A 20,527-nucleotide genomic window follows, 5' to 3' on the forward strand; every position below is an offset into this window, starting at 1 on the left:
ACAGGGGTGTCAAACTACATCGCACAAGGGGCCAAAACCCAAAACAGGTTGCGGGTCGAACAGGATAAACATTTATTGAAGACTCTAAAACAACATTTTAAAACTGTAACTTTTTTACATAATTATGAACTAGATATACAGCATTACCTGCAATAATGCTAGTGTGAATGCTGTAAGCTGAATCTGGGGATGCTAGTGCTAATAGATAGAGATGCTGAAATGGATAGCTAAAATTGCTGAAGCTGAAATCACTGAAGCTAATAGCTGAAAATGCTAAGGCTGATAACCAGCTAAAATATCAGCTAAATCCCAAATTAGCCCAAAAAACTAAAAAAAAAATAACTTAGGATAGTCAAAACAGCTAGCAGGTAGCAGAAAAAATAGCTAAATTTAAAAATACCTTAAAAAAGCCTAAATTAGCCAAAACAGCTAGCATGTAGCTGAAATTTTTTGCTAAATTCCAAAATAGCCGAAAAAATCGTAGTAAATGCCAAATTAATCCAAAAAGCTAGCTAAATGCCAATTTTTAAAACTTTAAAACCATAATTTTTTAACATAATTATCAATAATAAAAAGGCAGGAATATTATTCCAGAATAAATCAACCTAAACATTAAATAACTTTCAATATTTTGCTCTCCTCAAAAGTATATTTTGTCAAAATTATACAAGTTAAAAATAAGCACAAGATAACATCAGGGCATTAAAAACAATAAAATAAAATGATCTGGAGGGCCGGATAGAATTACCCGGAGGGCCGGATCCGGCCCCAGGGCCTTGAGTTTGACACGTGATTTAGAACATTAGAAACAGTCATAAAAGACAACAAATGAACAAACGAAACAATTTTAACAGAATAGTGTTCAAAAGGGGGTGAAAGGAGTTAAAAGAAACATATTTAATCCCACTCTCTTTACTGCAACCTTCCAACTCACTTTGAAACAACGAAGACAAAAAAAAAAAAACAAAAAAAAAAAAAGAAAATGAAATAAAGAATAGTTTTCTTCTAGTACAAGTTTTATTTATTATTAAACTGAAATGGCCTCTTAGGGAGGGTCTCCATCTCTATTCCCAAACAGTTTTATTGTATATTATTTTTGGCTCTGTACATAATTTGTGCAGTTAAACAATTAACCAAATCTATTAATTGTAATATTTTTGAATGATGTTGTTGAGAGCTCAGACCGCATCATATTTTCAACTCTGCATTTTATCCTTATTCACAACAATTTGAGCAAATAAACAATCAGAATTGCAATTTTAAGCTTCGTTTTTCTAATACACATGCTAAAAACATCCAAAATATGATTTTTTTTTTTTTTTTGGAGGGTGTCTTTAAAGAAAGTTGAAAAAGTTATTTTACCGTCTGTGTAAAAGTTGCCCAAAACTTTGGAGGTTGGTGGTCTGCACCAAAAAACCCTAAGAACTAACATTCGAGATGACAGTAAAGTGTGCCACTGGCAAACTCCGTACCCCCCTCCGTCCAAAAACTTTAAATGAGAGCAGCATGTTGGGGGGTGTAGTTTGGAAATGTATTCTCTCATATTGAGGAGGAGACCACAGGACGGAGCCTGCGCCGAAGTGATGTGTGTGGTTGTGGGCCGGGGTTTGTGCGCTCTCTATTTGAAGCCACATCAGAGCTCGGGGCCATGTGTAACGTGATCTGGATGGGCCGAGGAGGCTTCCCTCCGCTGGATTCAGAAGAACCGCTGCTGAGGTGCCGCTCCGGGATGGGCGGGCGCTGGTGTCAGTTATAGCTGCAGTCACAGTGACTCCACTCCTTTTTTTTATATAAACTGAAGCACGTTTTTTAAAACTGTTCTCCATCTTTTCAGCTTTAACCCTTTTATCTGCTTAAAATCCTAACAAAAATATGTTTTATTGGTAAATTAGCATTCAATGTACCTTATTTGCAAATGGACAGAAGTGGATCACAAGACTACTTCTAGTTTAAGATTCTCAATGTTTTGCTCGCTCTTTAATCGTTTCATATAATAGATTTTATGGAACTGAGAAGGTTCCAGACTTTACAGTTCATCCAGGGCGTCTTCTCAAATATCATCACTTCTCAAAGTTGTGATCTAAAGACCCACAGTGATGAAAATTGCTGTTTTTTTTAACATGTTCTTGTGGACATATATAAAAAAAAACTTGAGCTTTGATTTGTATTTCTGAGTATTTGTTTATTCAAATTGTTGGAAATCAGGAAAAAAACTGTTAGAAAAAGCTTGTAGCGTTGACGTACGTTTATGCGATTCATTACTGCCACTCTGCAGAAACTATGTCCTAGAAACAACACAGATGTTTTGATTTTCATCATTAAAAGCCCACTGAGAACTCCTAAAATAGATCAAAAGATTATCGGAAAGGGACTTTAAGCGTAAGCGTTTATAATTATCAAAAATAAAATCCTGTTTTAGTTTTTGAACTTAAATGGAAGACGTTTGTCTCTAACTGTCTGATTCTCACTGTAGTTGAAAGTGTCGTCTGTGGTCCTACAAGTAAATCTGAATTTATCTGCTTGTTTTCCACCAGTCTTAAAATGGATATTTCATTTCACTTTAAGATGATTTGTCACGTTTTTAATGTTAAAGTGTAGTATTTATTAGACTTTGTAATCCACATTTTTTAATGGTTCAGTCCTACAAAAACTCTTTTTGAGTCCACGTTCAAACAGAGAATGATTCACAGAAAGCTTATTATCTTTGAACCAAAAGATTGAAACAATATTTTTGGCTAAATGTAGTTTATATGAATGTGATTTGATGTAAAATCTACTCAAACCATCATTAGGACATTAAGAACCAGAGAGTTGCTCTGTTTATTAGCTGTTAGTATTCAAGCTGAAGCATCAAAAAGGAGTATTTTTCTTTTTTTTTTTTTACGCTACGTGACTTGTTTAAGGACACTGCTGCAGCTGTGCGACAGCAGCCGACTGCAGCCGTTACTCACCGTGGAGAGCAGCAGCAGCGGCAGCGTGCGCCCTCCTGAGACCAAGCCAAACCACTTGTGGCAACAACGATAAATGAGACAAGAGGAGAGGCAACGCTGCTTCTTCTCAGGTGTTTGGATCCCGAATCACTCCAGAGCGAGGGAGTCCGTTTGACCTCAAAATAACATTTGTAGTTCAAAATGTTAAATAGTTGTGAGTGATGTCTGTGAAAATGTACATCAAAGCAACAAACAACCTTATGCATTTTGACTAAATTAACAACTTAGTGAGATAGGAGCCAAAAAATGTTTTTTTTTTTTCTGTTGGTTGGTTGGAATAAACCGTTGGTTCCTAATTAAAAGCTCGGCGCCGTTTCCCCTCACCACAGTGTGTTTACGTTGTCCCTCCAAACTGAAAAAGTGGGGCAAAAAGATCCTGAGATTAAATGCCGGGACTTTTTCGTGGCCCGCAGTCGAAGCAGGGTTACGGTTGCCGTGGTAACAGCATGCCTCCCCTGTTTTCACTGCCGCTCGGCGTGCGGAGGAGCGACCGGCCCAGCAGGTGGGCCCGAGAGGGGAACGGAGGTGCAGGCGGCAGAGAGCGAGCAGGAGAGGACGCCGGGAGGCGGGAAGCGCCGCACATCCAGACGAATCGGCGCAGCCGCTGGGGTTGGACAAAATTAATCAGACTGAATACATTAGAACATGAAAGGAGCAAAGGAGACATGAGCAATATCCAAACCTTTATTTATACACTCATCCATCACTCCTTTCATCCCCTTCTTCTTCTTCTTCTTCTTCTTTTGTTCTTTGATCGAGAAACGAAACTTGATCTACAGAAAACCATTGAACACACCTCTGATAATCACTGCCACACAAAACGCTCCAATCAAATACGGACCAGCTTCAGTCATTCTCCTCCTTCCTTTCTTCCTCTGTTGCTGCTATTAGTCATCTCTTTCTCAAGTCGATTGAAATTCAAATTTGCTTTATTAGCAGGAGAAAACACTTCCTTTCAAAGTGAAAACAACACGTGATTCTGAAGTTCAGCTGTGACTGTCGCAGCTTGATATGGAGAGACTTCTTCACAATTAACCCGTTTTCTGTGGAGCGCAGCGCTTAAACGAAACTTTTAAGAGTTTCAGAGTTTTTATTGAAAGGTCCACTCTGGTGTTTTTAACATTTTCTATTTTGGTTATGATGGAGGACATTTATAAAGGAAATTAGCATTTTTTTATTTCAAATCGTCATGTATTGTTTGAAAAATATTACATTTATGACAAAAAAATACACACAAAGTTTCCTCCTTTGCTCCATTCCAATGCATCCACTTACAGATAAATGGATACATGAACATCTTGGGAAAGTGCGTAAAACTACAAGTTAATCTGGCCCGCCAAACTAGAATAAATCATACGGATAACTTGTAAATGTTTTTTTCCTTGTAATTCTGGTGTCTACCCATAAGTGGTGCACTACAAAAACATTGACATTTGTTTAGCTGCAGACAAATATTCTGCATTCGTGTGATTTAAGAAGATTCTGATGTACATGTGTATTTTCCGAGTCGGACAGTCATTTTAGTACAAAAGTCACAATTTTTAAATAAAAATCCAAAAAATATTTTGTCTAAAACTGTACATATTTATTTTCAATCAAAATTATTATTATTTCTATATTTTATGAGGTAGATTATCAAACATTTCACACATCTGCTCATAACTTTTTTGGCCCACGATTCAAATACTTTGCCCCCTCCTGGTGTAGATCGACAGCTAACAGCAAGAGGAAAGGGGGCGGGGTTGCTTCACATCAATAGTCCCGCCCATAAGTCAGAGGCAAAGTTCTTCTAACGTGCTGCTGCTCTACAGAAAAAAATGGCTATAAAATTGATAAAATCGATTAATAGATCTGAAACGGTCCATGAAAGTAGACATCAATCTAAAGCTAAGTCTGCTAGCTTGATGCTAACGTATAATGGGATTTCCCATAGGACGGTAACCATTTATGGTCTAAAACAGTTTTTTGCTCATACTGTCTTCGTCTTCTGGAATAAGGTGTAACACTACAGCGCGATCGCCACCTAGTGGTCAAATAAAAAACGCCCTCCAGGAGAGGCAGAACAATCGTTGGAGCTTCTCTGTTTGAGAATCCATGTAATATAGTTTGCTATTTACAATCACGTCATCATTTCACTCATACATTTTACAGTATGTGAACTGTTTCAGATTAATATGAATATCTTTAAAACATATATATGGATTATTCATGTATTTCTAAACAAATAAGTCTAAATGTGTTAATTCAAAATTGAAATGAATGGAATTGAATTAAGTTGATTGAAAGAATTTTAAACAATCTGAATCAAATCGATTATGGAAATTATTGGCAATACCCAGCCATACTAAATCATCTATAAAAGACCACTGGAAACACTTCTAAAATAGTTAAAAATGTGATCGGAGTGGGTCTTTAGGACGCCATGTCAAACCTTCCTTATGTGTGCCCATTAAGGAGAGCTAACATTCATTACACATTAGCTAATAGATGGTTTTAGTCATACATTTCTTTTTGCGTAAGCATCTAAATGACTACTTTAATCACTTTTTTATAAAGTGAAACTAAAATTCCCCCATCTTCTCATCTCTGAAGTCATATTTGAGTTTTAGGAACATCTGTGTTTCTGTCTAGAAGTTAAATATATTTTGTTATGATTACGATTTTAAGACAAAAATGACAAGGCTGATTCTGTTTTGCCTCAGATGACCTCCTAAAGTCGGCTTCGCTGACACAGATAAGGATGAAAAATCAAATGGAGACTTATAATGTCTCGATGGTAAAATCAGCCTCCATGCTTGTTAACTAATGAAAGGCTGAATTGTTGCTGCACAACAACAGCAGTTTTCTTAAAAAGAGTAAATCGTAGATACAAATTTGAATTGAAGAGAAAAATTCGGTCAAAAACGGAAGAAGGGGAGTAAAAGTTTTATTCAAATCGATTCAAACAAGTCTAAATTTTCTAAAACCAAATGCTCTTTCAATAAATATTTGAGGTTTGTAGAATCCATGTTTAAAGGCAATTTAAAATGACCCAGAGAGTTTGGAAGCTTTGAGGCCATTTGGCACACTCTGCTCGCCAGTTTGTGCTTTTTTATTTTCCTCCCGTAACCCAAATGCCCTGGGATGAGATTATTTTTGATAGAAACATCAAAGCGGCAGATCAGACTGAAAGCACCGTGCTCATGAAGTCAACAGTTGACCTGCAGGGCAGAAAGCATGGAAGCTAATTGCGTTTTGTGCTTCTCTTAAACTTGTTGGCCCAAATGTAGAGTGAGGCAAGCCGGAGCGCTCCGTCAACGCCCCGATCACCGCGGACATACAAACACGGCGCCGCGGCGTGCGCTGGAAAAACACTTGCTTCCTTTTTACATGGTAAAGTGCACTTAAATCAGATGTGGGGTTTAAAAATAAATCTTGGTGAAACTCTGATTGACGCTGAAGCTCTGCAGATCATTTAAGTCACATGTGTCAAAGTCAAGGCCCGGGGGCCGGATCCGGCCCTCCCGGTAATTATACCTGGCCCTCAAGATCATTTTATTTTATTGTTACCGATGGTCAGATGTTATCTTAAGCTTATTTCTAACTTGTATAATTTTGACAAAATGTATTTTTATGGAGAGTAAAATATTGACATTTATTTAAGGTTTACGTTCATTTATTCTGGAATAATATTTCTGCCTTTTTATTATTCATAAATATGTTACAAAGTTACAGTTTTACAGTTTTTTAAAGTTGACATTCTTCTAGTTTTTTGGACTATCTTGGCATTTACTAAGATTTTTTAGGTTGTTTTGGAGTTTAGCTTATATTTCAGCTGCATGCTAGCTTTTTTGTCTAATTTAGGCTTTTTTTGTCCATTTTGGAGACTAGCTGATATTTAAGCTAAATGCTAACTAGTATTTTTTTTTTTTTCTAATTTTAGACTTTTTCAGTTTTTAGGCTGTTTTGGAGTTTAGCTTATATTTCAGCTGCATGCTAGCTTTTTTGTCTAATTTAGGCTTTTTTGTCCATTTTGGAGATTAGCTAATATTTAAGCTACATGCTAACTAGTTTTTTTTTCTTTCTTTTTTTTTTGCTAATTTAGACTTTTTTCAGTTTTTAGGCTATTTTGAAGTTTAGCTATTTTTTCTGCTACATGTTAGCTGTTTTGGCTAACCTAAGTTTTTTTTTTTTAGGCTAATTTGGCATATAGCTAATATTTTAGTTGGCGATCAGCTTCAGTGATTTTAGTTATTAGCTTCAGTGATTTCAGCTATTAGCTTCAGTGATTTCAGTTATTAGCTTCAGCGTTTTAGCTATAAATTTCAGCCTCTTCAACTATCAGCACTAGCAACTTCAGTGGCCAATATTCAGCTTACAGCATTCACACTAGCATTATTACAGGAAATGCTATATATCTAGTTCACAGTTATGTTTAAAAGTTAGTTTTAAAGTTTTAAAACTGTTTTTGTGTTTAATAAATGTTTATTCTGTTCAGCCCGTGACCTTCGGATTTTGGCTCCTTGTGCGATTGAGCTTGACACCCCTGATTTAAGTGAACAATCACTTCTCAATAAAACAAAAAAATGCTCAATATTTACATATTTAGCAGGTGAAAGCTTAAAAAACCCTTTAATATAAGTTTCAGACACCGAAATGATACATAAATATGGATAAAAGTTGATTATTACTAACATAATGTGTGCATTTTGTCTTAAAATTAGCTTTTTGCTAAAACAAATTCCATAACTGTGTCAAAAAGCCATACTTTTACCCCTTTACGTCTGAATTTATTCCTAGCTAATAAAAAAAAAAAAAAATTCTTTTTAAGAGAATGTTCATTTCATTCATTTCATTTCATTTATTCATTTATAAAGCACCTTTCACCACCAGCCAAGGAGGCCCAAAGTGCTGTACACAAGAAAATACAATACATAAAAATCCTAAAAACAATTTAAAAATAAATAAATAAATACATACATAAAATCCTACTTAAAAGAAATTAAAATTTACATGATAAAAAGCAGCTAGGCAGATACTATATATATAGTTAATTTCTTTTGCATTTTTGAAAGGATTAAAACAGAGATTTTAGATTTTAGATGAACTCGAAACAAAAAAAGGAGAAACGAAAGAAAAAAAAATTGACATTTTGGTGAAATTTTGGACCTAATCATTAAACTTAAAAGAAAGTGGGAAAAAGTACTTTCGATATTAGCTGTGCGACGCTTTTAATGTGGTTGTTTAGTCGCGATATTTGTATGGCGAACACATGCGGGCACACAGGAAACGCGTCACTGCGGGGTTTTTTTAAGGTTGCTTTGGCATTCCCCATTGGGGGAGACCTGATTTGGTATTCAGACTTAGTGAAAGCGGCGCTCCGCAGCGGTTTCATGATGAGTGATCCATGAAATCAGTCATCTCTGCACGGGACGGGAATGCACGACATGCGGCAGGATTGTGATATTTCACCGAGGAGACAAAGTGCAAAAGTTGCCTGTTTTCTTACAAGTTTTTCTATCTTTTTTAACTTTTACCGCTAAGAAGTTTCATCCCAAACCACATCCTCCAAATAACAGTCATTGACTTTTTTTTTATGAGAACAAATGTCCTCGTTTGACTTTTCATGTATTCTGACAACACACTTATCAACCACCATGTCTTTTTGCCTCATCTCGCTGGCTCCCAGAAGGCAGACAAATATGGCTGCGGCCTCATGCAGCTCCACTATCTATTGTTTCTCTGTATGAGCGGCGGAGGAAGTCTGCCTCTGGATTTATGTCCTCTGTGGTCGTCTCATTTCCTGCCGGCTCCATGTGTCAATATTTTCGTTGCAGACTATTGCACAAATGTCACAAACAAGTTGTGAATTGTGGAAGTTAGGGTGGGGAAGAAAACAAGTACACCATTAATTAGCCGGCTTCAGGACCAATCGTTAGAGGTCATCTCTGCAGACGGAAACTGTCGCCGCGCTATATGAGAGAAAGTTGCCTGCTAGTCTGTCTCCATACAGTCATTAAGAAAGCCGTCATTTATCTTTGAGTGCCATCCTTCTGACAGGCTTCCACTCCGTCATCTCCACAGAAGACAGGCAGACAGCTCCAACGGTTTCTCACTGCAGCTGAGAACACAGATCCAACCAGGAGTCACAGAGTTGTGAATAAGTTCTGCAGGATTTTAATCTGCAAATAACTTAAATTTAAGATTCAAGATTTATTTATTGTCAAATATGCATCCTCTCAGACCAGAAAAATAAGAAAAAATATAAAGAAACATTTATATAAAAATAAAAAGTAAAAATAGCAACAATAATAAAAATATACTGTAATTATCAGTGATAGTTATGCCTTACAGTTTACTCAATTAGATGAAAATCACATTTTAGGTGTTTTTTTTGGCATTTTTCTCATTAATAAATATAAATCAAGCTAAGATTTAAATTGCATGTCTGACTGTTTTTTTATCCAAATTGTTGTGAATCAGGAGCAGATGAAAAAATGTGATTTGAAAAAGCTTGTAGCAGGGATGTAGTTGCCACAACGCTCTCCGCTCCATTCTGATGCATCAACTTAATCCATGTACGTCTTAATTTTCCTCATAAGGAAAAAGCTTATTTGTGATGTAGAAAATACAATGAGCGGGTCACAACAACTCCCTGCTCTCAGCAAGGGCGAGGGGAAAGGGGGCGGGATTGCCGACAACTCAGAGGCGAATTTCTAACAAACTGCTGCCGCTCTGCAGAAACCATGTCCTAAAAAAAACACATTTTTGTCTAAAATCAGCAAAATCATAACTAAAAGACCACTGGGAACACTTTTAAAATACAGCAGAAGATCAGAGGATTTTAACTTTAATTTATGTCCTCTAAGACCCCAATCCCAACATGCTGCTAAATAAAACAATGAAAAAACAGTAAAATAAAAAATAAGTAAAAATAGGAAAAAAATATGACAATATACACAAAAGAAACAAATGATCAGTAATAGCTAAAGGTTAGTTTTTTAAACCCTCAAATTTAGCTGTCTGTAATTAATTAGGAGAAGTTTTTGTCCTAAAAAAAAGATAAATGTTCATAAAAAGTGAACATAATTTCACATTTATTAACTTAAAACAGTGTCAAACTGTTATCCAATGGTAAAAAATGAAATATTCAGTTTATAACCGTATCAAATCAAATTGTGGGGAAAGAAAGTGAATTGTTGCATCCGTACTGCACACACATATCTTTATGTTTACGGTCACAAACACATGAAATCTGTTAAATTTAAGGATTTAATCCTTGTTTTAACTAATTAAAACAAGGATTTTTAGTCGTTTTGTAGTACACAAACTGTGCATCCCTTGTAACTAGTATAAAGATTTCTATAAGTTCTTTGTAAAAACTCTTTGAATCTGTCGGTGAATCTGGCTGTGGCCTCTTTCATGCTGCCACCATGTTTTCCCAGCAAGCGCCACATTTCTGAGCACGCACCGATGGACGCACAAAGCCCTCGTGTGCCTTACACGCTGTGGTCACTGACTCATCGTGGTCCAGATGTTCCAGCCGTGCCCCGGCATCGGACAGCAGCGTGCACGAGCGCTCACACCGTATGTGCGTCTCCGTGCGCCTGTGTGCACGCACGGCTGCACGCCAGCAGTTGTGTGAGCGTAATTTGGGGGAGTGGGCAGGCTCGGTGGGGGGGTTGTTTGGTGCTTTTTTTAAACATGGCTGCATTGTTATGGTTGCCCGGGCTTTGATGTTTCCCAAACCTCCAACTAAGAGGCTCTCATTTTCGGCTCCTGACTCCCAGAGACGCCAATGACTTCCAGATTGGGGGAACCAACGCTTGACTGAAGACAGACTGCGGGGGCAGGATGACCCGCGAGCTGGAAGAGGGGGTCAGGAGTGGCCGAGCGCAGTCTTCCGGGTAGCACATTGTCAGAGGTTGCTTCTACTTTAAAGTCATCGTGTTTTTGAGTTTTTAACTTGTCTGTGTGGCATTTTTCTAATGGAAGAGAACAAATAATAAGAAATCATTCCGGTTTTGCATTTTTGAGACACAGACAGGCTCAGTTTGGATTAATGAGCCTTCTTTACGTCACAACAGCTCGGCTGCACATGCAATAAACCCTCATCTGGCCTGGTTAGCGTGTCTAGTTCAGGTTCTGGAGAAGAGAAGATGGTATCTTCACATTGACTGCAGTCAAATGATTCACATTTCTGTGGTCAAATCAGCCGTCACTGGATTTTTTGTGTGAGTTTCATCCAATACTTACGATACCAGAGCTGAAAACGCTGAAAAATCTCCACAAAACACCACGGAGCTTCTTGCTGTGACCACGGAAATGTGAACGGCGGCTCATTTGACCGCAGTTGGAAAGGATTGTAAATCAATGAAAGAGCATTTTGATGTTAGCTTTCATTATTTTATCAAGAACTCTACTTTGAAAAGACAATGTATTGAATGTATTGATCACAGCAACATCATTAAACGTTGTAGAATTAGCTAAAAGAGTCTTAGATTAAATGGAAGGAGAAAGAATCAGACTTTTGCAGGAAGTTCGGTCCAGGAAGGTCTTCACTTCCTCATCCGAGCGGACATCCGACTCAAAACGATATGGCGTAACATTACTAATATTACTTGACATTTTTATAGAGTAGCAGTGAAGATTTACACTAGCGAGACACAGAGCCTTCATTATCAGACAGAGATGCTCAGCTCCAAAAGCCACACCCCCTCAGAGGAGATTTTGGAAACATAGGCTTCAGATCAACATGAAAAATTGCTTTTTAAGATATTTAGGTTGTGGGATTTTGGTTAAAAACTTCATAACCATAATTTTAACACTACTGGAAACATTTTTTTATTTAAAAAAGTTGTCATAGGGGAACTTTAACCATGTTTAACTTTATCCAGATTTAAATTGTGTTCTTGTGGCATTTTTCTGATGATACAGGAGAGAGATATAAAGAAAATTAAGATTAAAACTGCATTTATGAGTATTTCTTGATTCAAATCTTTGCTAAGAAGGGGCAGATGAAAAAATGTAGTTTGAAAAGAGCTTATTCGTGACGTAGAAAATATGTTGGGAGGCCACAAGCTCTCTGCTTTCACCAAGGGAGAGGGGAACGGGGGAGGGCTTTCCCACAAAAGTGTATTTTTTTTATTTTAAAAATATTAAAAAAATATCATCAACGTGCTGAAACATTAAAACAGAAATTTCCACACCAATTTATGACAGTTTAATTTTTTATTTCTATTAAAGCACATTTTTTCTTTGGCAAGTTTCTTCTCAGCAAAGATGTAAAACCTTTCTCTGAAAAGTCGATCCGTCTCGCGTTTTTGGTCAGTCATTTCAGACACTTTCAGAATTATTCTGCTCGTTCACTTCCAGTTTTTCATACAGCTGTGAGCTTTCGCCGCTGAAGCATTGATGTCTGAGTTTGGAGGTGCAATGTTCGCAGGATTTAGATCGGGACTTTCTGTGGGATCAAACAGGCGCGAGCCGTTAGATCTCTAATGAGCACTTGTCACCTCGTATTTTTCCTACAGCTTGGAATTTTGCTCTTTCTCTACTTTTGGTTTGTTCTCTTTGTACGCAGGTGTGGGGAATTTTCTCATGCGGTAGTTTCTGAGGTTTTTTTTTTTTTATTGCTCCCCATAAATTCAAAACTGAAATGCATGTAAGTTCACTCGTGGATTTTAGAAAAAACTTCTGTGTCATCAACATAAGTGGTTGAAATCTTATTTATTTTATAAATTTAGGTTGAAATTGATTTTTTCACTTGAACGGATAAAACCTAAGCCAGAAAAAACGAGAAAACCCAAACTTTTTATGACATTCCCCTACGTTAATACTTCATTCTCCGCCATGTTTCGGCTCCACAGACTCGTATGTGACTTACAACTATAGTTGTTTTCATTTCTTTGACAGGAGGCTTTCATTAAGTGCGAGCTGGATCCATCAGATCACAACACAAGATGGCTTGATGAGAACGCTTTTTTCTTACCAAACAGTTTGATTGGAGCCACTTAAAAGAAGTTCAGACAGCCACGGAGAATGGACTGCAGATTCTCTTATTTCCTCACGCCGGGGCAAGAATAATAGTGAAAGAAACGGAGAATTTTTAATGTGCCATCTCCGTGAAATGTGAGATTAAAGACATTAACTCAAAAGCACTCTGAGGCAGCAAAGAGGGCGCTTTAATTTCCTCTTCAAAAAAGAAAAAAACAAGAGTCTGATCTGCTAAGAGTGTCATCTGCAAACCAAAGAATACATTAGAGGTGTTTTATCAACATAAGGCTGCGTTTGTGTGAGCGCCGACCGCAGCGTTTCTTCGCTTGTTTGAAACACACCCCGAGCGCCAACGTGTGTTCGCAAGGGTCAAGTTGGAGGGCCGTCATTACAAACAAGTGATGTCTGAAATCCCATTAACTCTTGTATTCATCAGCACATTTCTGTTCAAATAAAGTGGAGATAAAAGGCTGCAGCAATATGCTGATAAATCAAAGGCCTTTCAAGTGAAATGGGACTACACACACACACACACACACACACACGAGAGCTACTTTTACCATTTCCTGACGCACTTAAAAACGTATTGATATCTAAATGCAATATTTAACGTAATTGCCTCTTTGAAGTAATTATATCTTTGATGTAATCAACAAATTGGAGTTTTATTATTCTGCTATGTCTGATACTGACGGGGATTGTGTTATAGCATAATGCTGGTGCAGTCGTGATCTAAAAAATATCCAAATCACTTAACAGTGGCGAGAAATGCAAAAACGATCCAATTGTGGACGGATACTTTGCCACTTTTTTCAATAGTCCTCCCCTAAAAAGCTGAAGCACATTTCTTGTTGTATTAGTCTATGTATTGAGAAGTGTTGGAAGAAACGACAAATGGAATTTGGAACATTTTGAATCTAAGGTGGAAAGATACAAACTTTTTGCTAGCAGAACCAGATTTGGTGAGGTGAAAATGTTATGAGGGTCAACCATTCAGCCTATTCTTTGAACTATTTCAGCAACATTTAAAGCAAATGGACTATTAAAAGAACATTTTATTGCAATGCTTTTCATGTCTTCACATAAAATACAAATACATCTAAAGATCATTCATCCATCTCGTCCTGAACCAGGAGGGGGCAGCAGTCTAAGCAAAGACGCCATGACTTCTCTCTCCCAGGTCACTTCCTGCAGCTCCTCTAGGGCTGGGGTCCCCAAACTACAACCTCCCCCCCCACCCTCGATCAGCGTTTCTGAACTATGATGGGAGAGGATAGAATATTTATTGGTTCAATAGTGATTCATCTTTTAACATTTTTTTAGGCTAATTTATCTGTTTTGGCTCATTTTAGCCTTTTTTTATTCTTTTTTTTTTTTTAGGCTAATTTGGAGTTTAGCTAATATTTTAGCCTTATGGTAGCTGTTTTGGCTAAATTAAGCATTTTATCAGTTTTTAGGCAAATTTGGCTGATATTTCAGCTACACGCTAGCTGTTTTAGCTAATTTAGGCTTTTTTTGTTTGTTTTTTAGGCCAATTTGGCATTTTGTTAATATTTTAGCTGGCTATCAGCATCGGCCATTTCACCTATTTTTTGTAATCAATTTCAGCATCTTTAGCTAGTTTTTTAAAAAAACTAATTTTTTTTATTATGTTTTTTTCTATGGAGATTACGGAAATGAATTATTTAAAATGTGGCTATGTGTGGATTTCTGGCAAACTATAAGTGTTTACGTTTAGGCTGTGATTGTTCCATTTTTATGTTAGCCTACAAACTGACCACGGCCCCACATCAGAGAAGTAAACAGTTATGTGGCCCTCACAAGAAAAAGTTTGGGGACCCCTGACCCTCTTTTAAATGTTATTTAGCCAACCACAATCAAAAAATTGTACAGCTTTTAGAAAATGCTGGGAGTCACATATTACAGGTATTGATGTGTTGGAACCCAAGCCACATTTGGCCCATGGGCCAGACTTTGATCATGCTTGAGTTAAAGCCTTAAGGCTGATTTCCACAGGTCAGTTTGCAGTGCATCTCCTTTGTGTTGCATTGACAAAAAAAAAAAAAATAACACTGGTGTCAATTTTGCCACGGATGACAAAAAAGTTGAATTTTCGAAGTACAAAATATATTTAGGATATATAGCATGCACTTCACAAGGACTCAGTTTGGAAGGACAGGACATGGGGCCTGATTGCTTAAGTTTTGGATGAGCGATGAGAGAGCGATGAACTACTCGGCACTCCTCCAGGAGCCAGGAGAGAGGGGGGACGGAACAGAGACGAATGTGAACTCTGAGACTAAAGCTCTGGTGTTAAAGTGTTAAGATGCTTCTGTCTACGACCCTTCAACATGCCCCGACAGCTCAAAAACCCTCTGCTACCTCCATACGTGTCCCTGTGACTAAGGCTTACGTAAAAAAGGAAAAACCTTTCCTTTTTTTTCTGGAAAATGTCTTTAAAAGAAGAACTGGCTCCATCTTCTCCTCTGTGTTCTTTGCATCAATTACAAAGAGCTCCGCCCATTTCCGGCTGCAACCACCTGTTTTAGTAGCTCCAGACGAGGATCCAGACATGCTTTTTGTGCTGGTAGATCTTCCATGTGAGCATCTCAACAAGTCTTGATACTGTCCAGATCCATTCTGACTTCCATTCTATAAGCAGCTTCTACAGTATAATAATATTCATAGTTAAAACTCTGCACCTACTATTAATGTGAATTTATGCCCCGGTGATTTCTGTCAGCTTTAAAAGATGGATAATTCATCCCTTTCAAATTAAAGGCTTCCATCATCTGCACGTGTGTGTTTGCACCTGAACTTACATCTTTTTTTTTTAATCAGGTTTATGATTTGCTCATTCATTGATGCTTTAAGTGGTTGTGTGTTCCCCTCGTGCATGCACGCACTTGTCCGTCCAACAAAGGTAATTATGTGTAAGTTATACGTGTTAGTGAGTGATGGGAGGGGGGAGAAGCACGGGGACTTTTTTTTTTCTTCTTCTTAAACACAGAGAAGTTTATAATTATGGGTTAAATGAGTGTTCTCAGTCAGCTTCCCCGAGTGTGTGTAAAAAAAGGAAGGCAAGGCAAAAGCCACTTCAAGGCCGACTAATTACCCCGAGGAAGAGAGGAAACATAAATGGGCGATTTTGTGGCTATAAAGTTACAGCGGAATGGCTACACGAACCTCAGCACGTGAAGCCGAGCCGCAGCTACCTCTGAAGGCTAAACTCAGATCTACATGTGTTTTTGTGCTGAACATATCAAGCAGCAGCACATGTGTGAGCATGTCTGTGCATGCAAAAAAAAAAAAAAAGCATGAGCTCGTACTTTGTGTTTTGTCTTGTTTTTACTCAGAATAAAAACATGAAAATTATGTTTTTAGATGTTCTTGTGGCATTTTTCTAATGACACATAAAGTACTTCTTTGTTCAAATTGTTGCAGACGAAAAAGAGCTTCTTTGTGATGTGGAAAATATGCCTCAAGCTCTCTACTCTGACCTCTTAGTAAAAGAGAGAGGAAAGGGGGCGGGTTGATCTGCACCAAGCGTCCCGCCCACAATTTAGAGTCAAATTTCGAATGATCTGCACTAAAATCAGCATAATCCTAATTAAAAGACCACTGGGAACACTTTTACAATACATCAAAAGATGATTTTCGTGTTAAATGCAGCTCCAATGAATACAGGAGATTTCTCCAGTCTTTGCACATTTAAAGAGATTTGCTTTGATTTGTTTTTCCCCTCATAGAAATCGATTGATCTTTTTTTATTTCATACCGTTGATGCAATTTCATGAGGTAGGAATGCAATTTTTGCTTCAAACTTCACAGCGGTGTAGCACATATGCCCCTTTTTCAAACACGTCTTTACAGCTTTGTTTATAGCGGCCGGTTTCAGAAGATCCACCTCTAACTTTAACTTTAACACCTTCCAAGTACGGCCGGCGCAGCATGATGTAAAGTTGATCTGGACCAGACCATGTTGTGAGGCGATGTGACTTTGTAATGATGCAACGTTGTCCACATGTAGCATCACCTTTAACCATCTGTTAGTAGAATAAGCCATCGCCATGGCAACCTCTATCAGCAAGTTATTAGTACGTCTTTAGCGTCTCATGTGTCACATTTTGTTTTAACACCATGAGTTCAGAGGTGTTGTGGGTTTTTTTTTTTATTCATTTTTTTTTTTTTTAACCCTTGTAGTTTGTTTGCATGCACTCAAGGATGCTTTTTCTGTGTTTGGGCAATAGACTAAAGATGCGGATGGATACGACGGGAGCGGGGTGTATGAGTGTGTTAATGTGGGCTCCAGCGTGTGGAAGCTCTGCCTTTAAGTGATAAGGTATTCACTTTGTAACTCAGCAGGAAGCTCAGCAGGTTGCACCAGATCAGCCCCTCTGTAGTGCTGATGCTACACACACACAAACACTTTTTTCCGTATCAAATTCAAAATAAAACTTTTATTTTTTTAACTTTTAGGTCACCTGCACACACAAATAAACTTATCAGCTTCTTGAAACAATGACCTATTCACTCACATATGCACGAACACACATGACTAGGTTGTGTCCAGCCCTGCAAAGCGCTGCCACATATCGTATGTCAGCCGGCACGCTCGCAGCCTTTAGCAATAACTGGATTTCACGTAAATTATTGAAAGCCATTTGTAAACAGAAACATGAAAGCACACAAGCTCGCACGCAGTCTCACTTGATCATCAAAGGCTTATCGATCAAATAGCCCTCCTCCTCCACCTCCTCCTCCTCCTCCTCCTCCCTGTTCCTCTCCAAACCAATGGGAGCGAAGCACAGCCCATCTGCTCCAAAACCACTTTTTTTTTCAAACGTCCAGCTTTCTTCGTTTTATTTCATTTGTGTGTGAATATCATCAAGCGGATGCAAATGTCCCCCCAGCAAAGTGTAGGTCCACGCATGAACGCGTTTTCCTCCATTTCTTTGCTTCACGTGAGATCCTTCCCAAGCAAATGACCAAAAGGAAAACCTCCTCAGCTGAGTGCTTCTCCATATTAGCACTTTTATTTGCAGTGATTCCGAATAAGATCAAAGAAGGTTTAAGTGGTTTATTTTTGCCGTCAAACCTTCCTATAGTTGATATTTTATTTATTTGCAGTTGAGTATTGTATCCCAGACACATGAGAAATTGCAGGAATGGAAAAAAGCTCAGTAAAAAATATATATACTTTAAAACTTCTGATCTTAACAAGATGTCTCTGAGCTGTTTTTATTGTTGTTTCTGCACTTGAAGTTTCAAACATGTAAAAAATGTGTGGATAAAAGGCTTTTACACCACAACTTTCTCCTAAAACTACACACATCAGACAACTGGCGTCCATTCATAATGTTTAGCCCATAGTGTTCACATTGGACAAGTAGGGAGGGGCTTTTTCTTTTTCTTCTTTTTCTACTGTTTAATAGACCTCCCCCTACAGTTGGAAGAGGCTTGGTGCAAATGTCAAAGCGGTGCAAATCTTGCTTCTTTTTCTGTCACAGCTGTATAGTCATCTTGATTTAACTTTTAAAGCGCCGTTAAGGGCCGTGCGTTTGGTAGGTAAAGCCTCAAAACGATTGGAGAAACTTGTGTAGTTATGCGTGAGTGCGCACATTTACACTTCTAATGAAAAGTCTGCATAAACGTGCGTTCAAGTGGCTGCTTGAACATTTGTTGCTTATAGATAATTTTACAAAAATGAAAGATCGCCTTAATAAGGACTGGACAAGAGCAATATATATCGCGATATAACTTTTCTCGATATATATATATATATATATATATATATAAAATTTATATAATTTTCTTAGTTATTTAAAAAAATTAGTTGCATGATTTTCAGTGCATCTGTTATGTTGAAATGTTGAAAACATGATAGGAAATGATTTTGTAAATCCAACTATCCTGCTGACGATTACACATTTCTTTTTTGAGCAGCATAGCGTTCACATTTGATAATTCTATTGTTATTTGTTTTTTTGTGATATAGATCATTATCGCCTGATTTAAAAAAAAATGATCAAGATATTAAAAAAAATTATATATCGCTCAGCCCTACCCTGAAGTAAAGATCGTTTTGCAAGCGAATCCAGATGCAGTTAACTACAATGTGAATGCACACAGACTCTCATAATGGAAATATACCTAAGATTTAAGAAATTCTGTTAGTATACAAATCTACAGTAATTCCCCCCCCCCGCCCCGATTATGCACGGGAGTTAGGGACTGGAGGCATCCGCGAATATGCCAAATCCGCGAATACAGAGAACCCTCCACCCCCCGCGGTCTATGTCTGTTACCGATCCATACTATTAAAAACACTTCTGATCATTCGTTGTAAAATATTTATTAAAGAACATTGGACTGTGACGAAGAGTCACGGGACTAAAAAAATCTCTGTGAAACTGCAAATGAAGACACGCAAATATGCGCAAAATTAGTGTTATAAAAAATTGATGTTTTCAGACAACTTTTTTCAGTTTGAACGCCAACCAAGCATGTTAAGCCAACTATATCAAAGAACTGACAGAAAATTCACATTTTTTGTAATTAAGTTTTTTTTAGAACCCTTTGCCATCTTTTATGGATAGTATAAATAGTATAAATTTGCTCAAAACAATGTTAGCTTAATGTTGGCATGATTGTTCACTTTATTTACCCACTGTCTCAAATTTGATACACACATTTTTAACATGTTATTATATATATATTATATTATATTATAAATATATAATTATCAAAAAAATTGACATTTTTCAAAACAAGTAATAAAGTAAAAAAAATGAAAAACAATAGATGAGTTATTATCATGCAAAAAAATGGTGAAAAAAGTTTGAACTTTTTTCACCAAAACTGTTTTTGATATTTCTAGGAAGCAGCCATTTTAAAATGAGCAGGAAACGCCTTTCTTCTGCCCCTAGTGGAATGATGATGAACTACAAGGCAGAAAGCATTAACCGAGTTATACACAACGGGGTTTTATGGAAAGTTTGGATCATGCTAATGAGATAGGGGTCTCGGAAATGTGTCAAATATGATATGAATGGTTCTAAAGGGTTAAAGCACACATTTTTATTTCCCGTTTATGTTTTGTTTACAGTCTAACAAAGTCTCGGTGGTTCAGCAGTCCCACGGGATGCACCCGCTGACGTCCCTGCTGCCCTACAGCAATGATCACTTCAGCCCAAGTCCCCCACACCTGCCCACAGACATGAGTCAGAAAACAGGTGAGAACACACATACATGTGGAACACACGCAAATTATTTGTGTTGCCGGCTCATCATTCATTCACAACATCTGTAGCACACTCACACACACAAAAGCACAGTCATTTTTCCAGATGTGCACACAGGCAAAGAGAAAATGGGACACGACGCGAACGCAGCCTCAGCTTTGTCCGCCTGCGGCGGTCCTCGGTGGCTCTGAAGTGGCCTCCTCCTCTGAAGAGACTCCCGACCACATGCACACACAAACACACGCTCGCACACAGTGACACACAAAGATGGAAACAATTAGGGGTGACAGTCGCACAAACCATCACAGCAGCTCACAC

The 20,527-nt window shown here is 37.8% G+C and overlaps 1 protein-coding gene and 1 long non-coding RNA gene across 11 annotated transcripts in view; one reads left to right on the forward strand and one right to left on the reverse strand.

The window, feature by feature from the left end:
* tcf7 (transcription factor 7) overlaps positions 1-20,527 on the forward strand; it is a 69,262-nt gene that overhangs the window by 22,771 nt on the left and 25,964 nt on the right. For all 10 annotated transcript variants that reach the window (XM_024265593.2, XM_024265622.2, XM_024265631.2 and 7 more), the window contains exon 4: positions 20,074-20,200. In XM_024265593.2, coding sequence (XP_024121361.1) covers positions 20,074-20,200 — 127 coding nt within the window. The remainder of the gene's footprint in view (positions 1-20,073; positions 20,201-20,527) is intronic.
* LOC118599667 lies at positions 1,308-4,959 on the reverse strand. Its single transcript, XR_004949108.1, has 2 exons — positions 3,673-4,959; positions 1,308-3,594 (listed from the first exon to the last, which is right to left on the reverse strand). It is a non-coding gene; the product is annotated as an uncharacterized LOC118599667 (long non-coding RNA).

The sequence above is a fragment of the Oryzias melastigma genome, linkage group LG14 (genome assembly GCF_002922805.2).
Source record: "Oryzias melastigma strain HK-1 linkage group LG14, ASM292280v2, whole genome shotgun sequence".
Taxonomy (NCBI): Eukaryota; Metazoa; Chordata; class Actinopteri; order Beloniformes; family Adrianichthyidae; genus Oryzias; species Oryzias melastigma.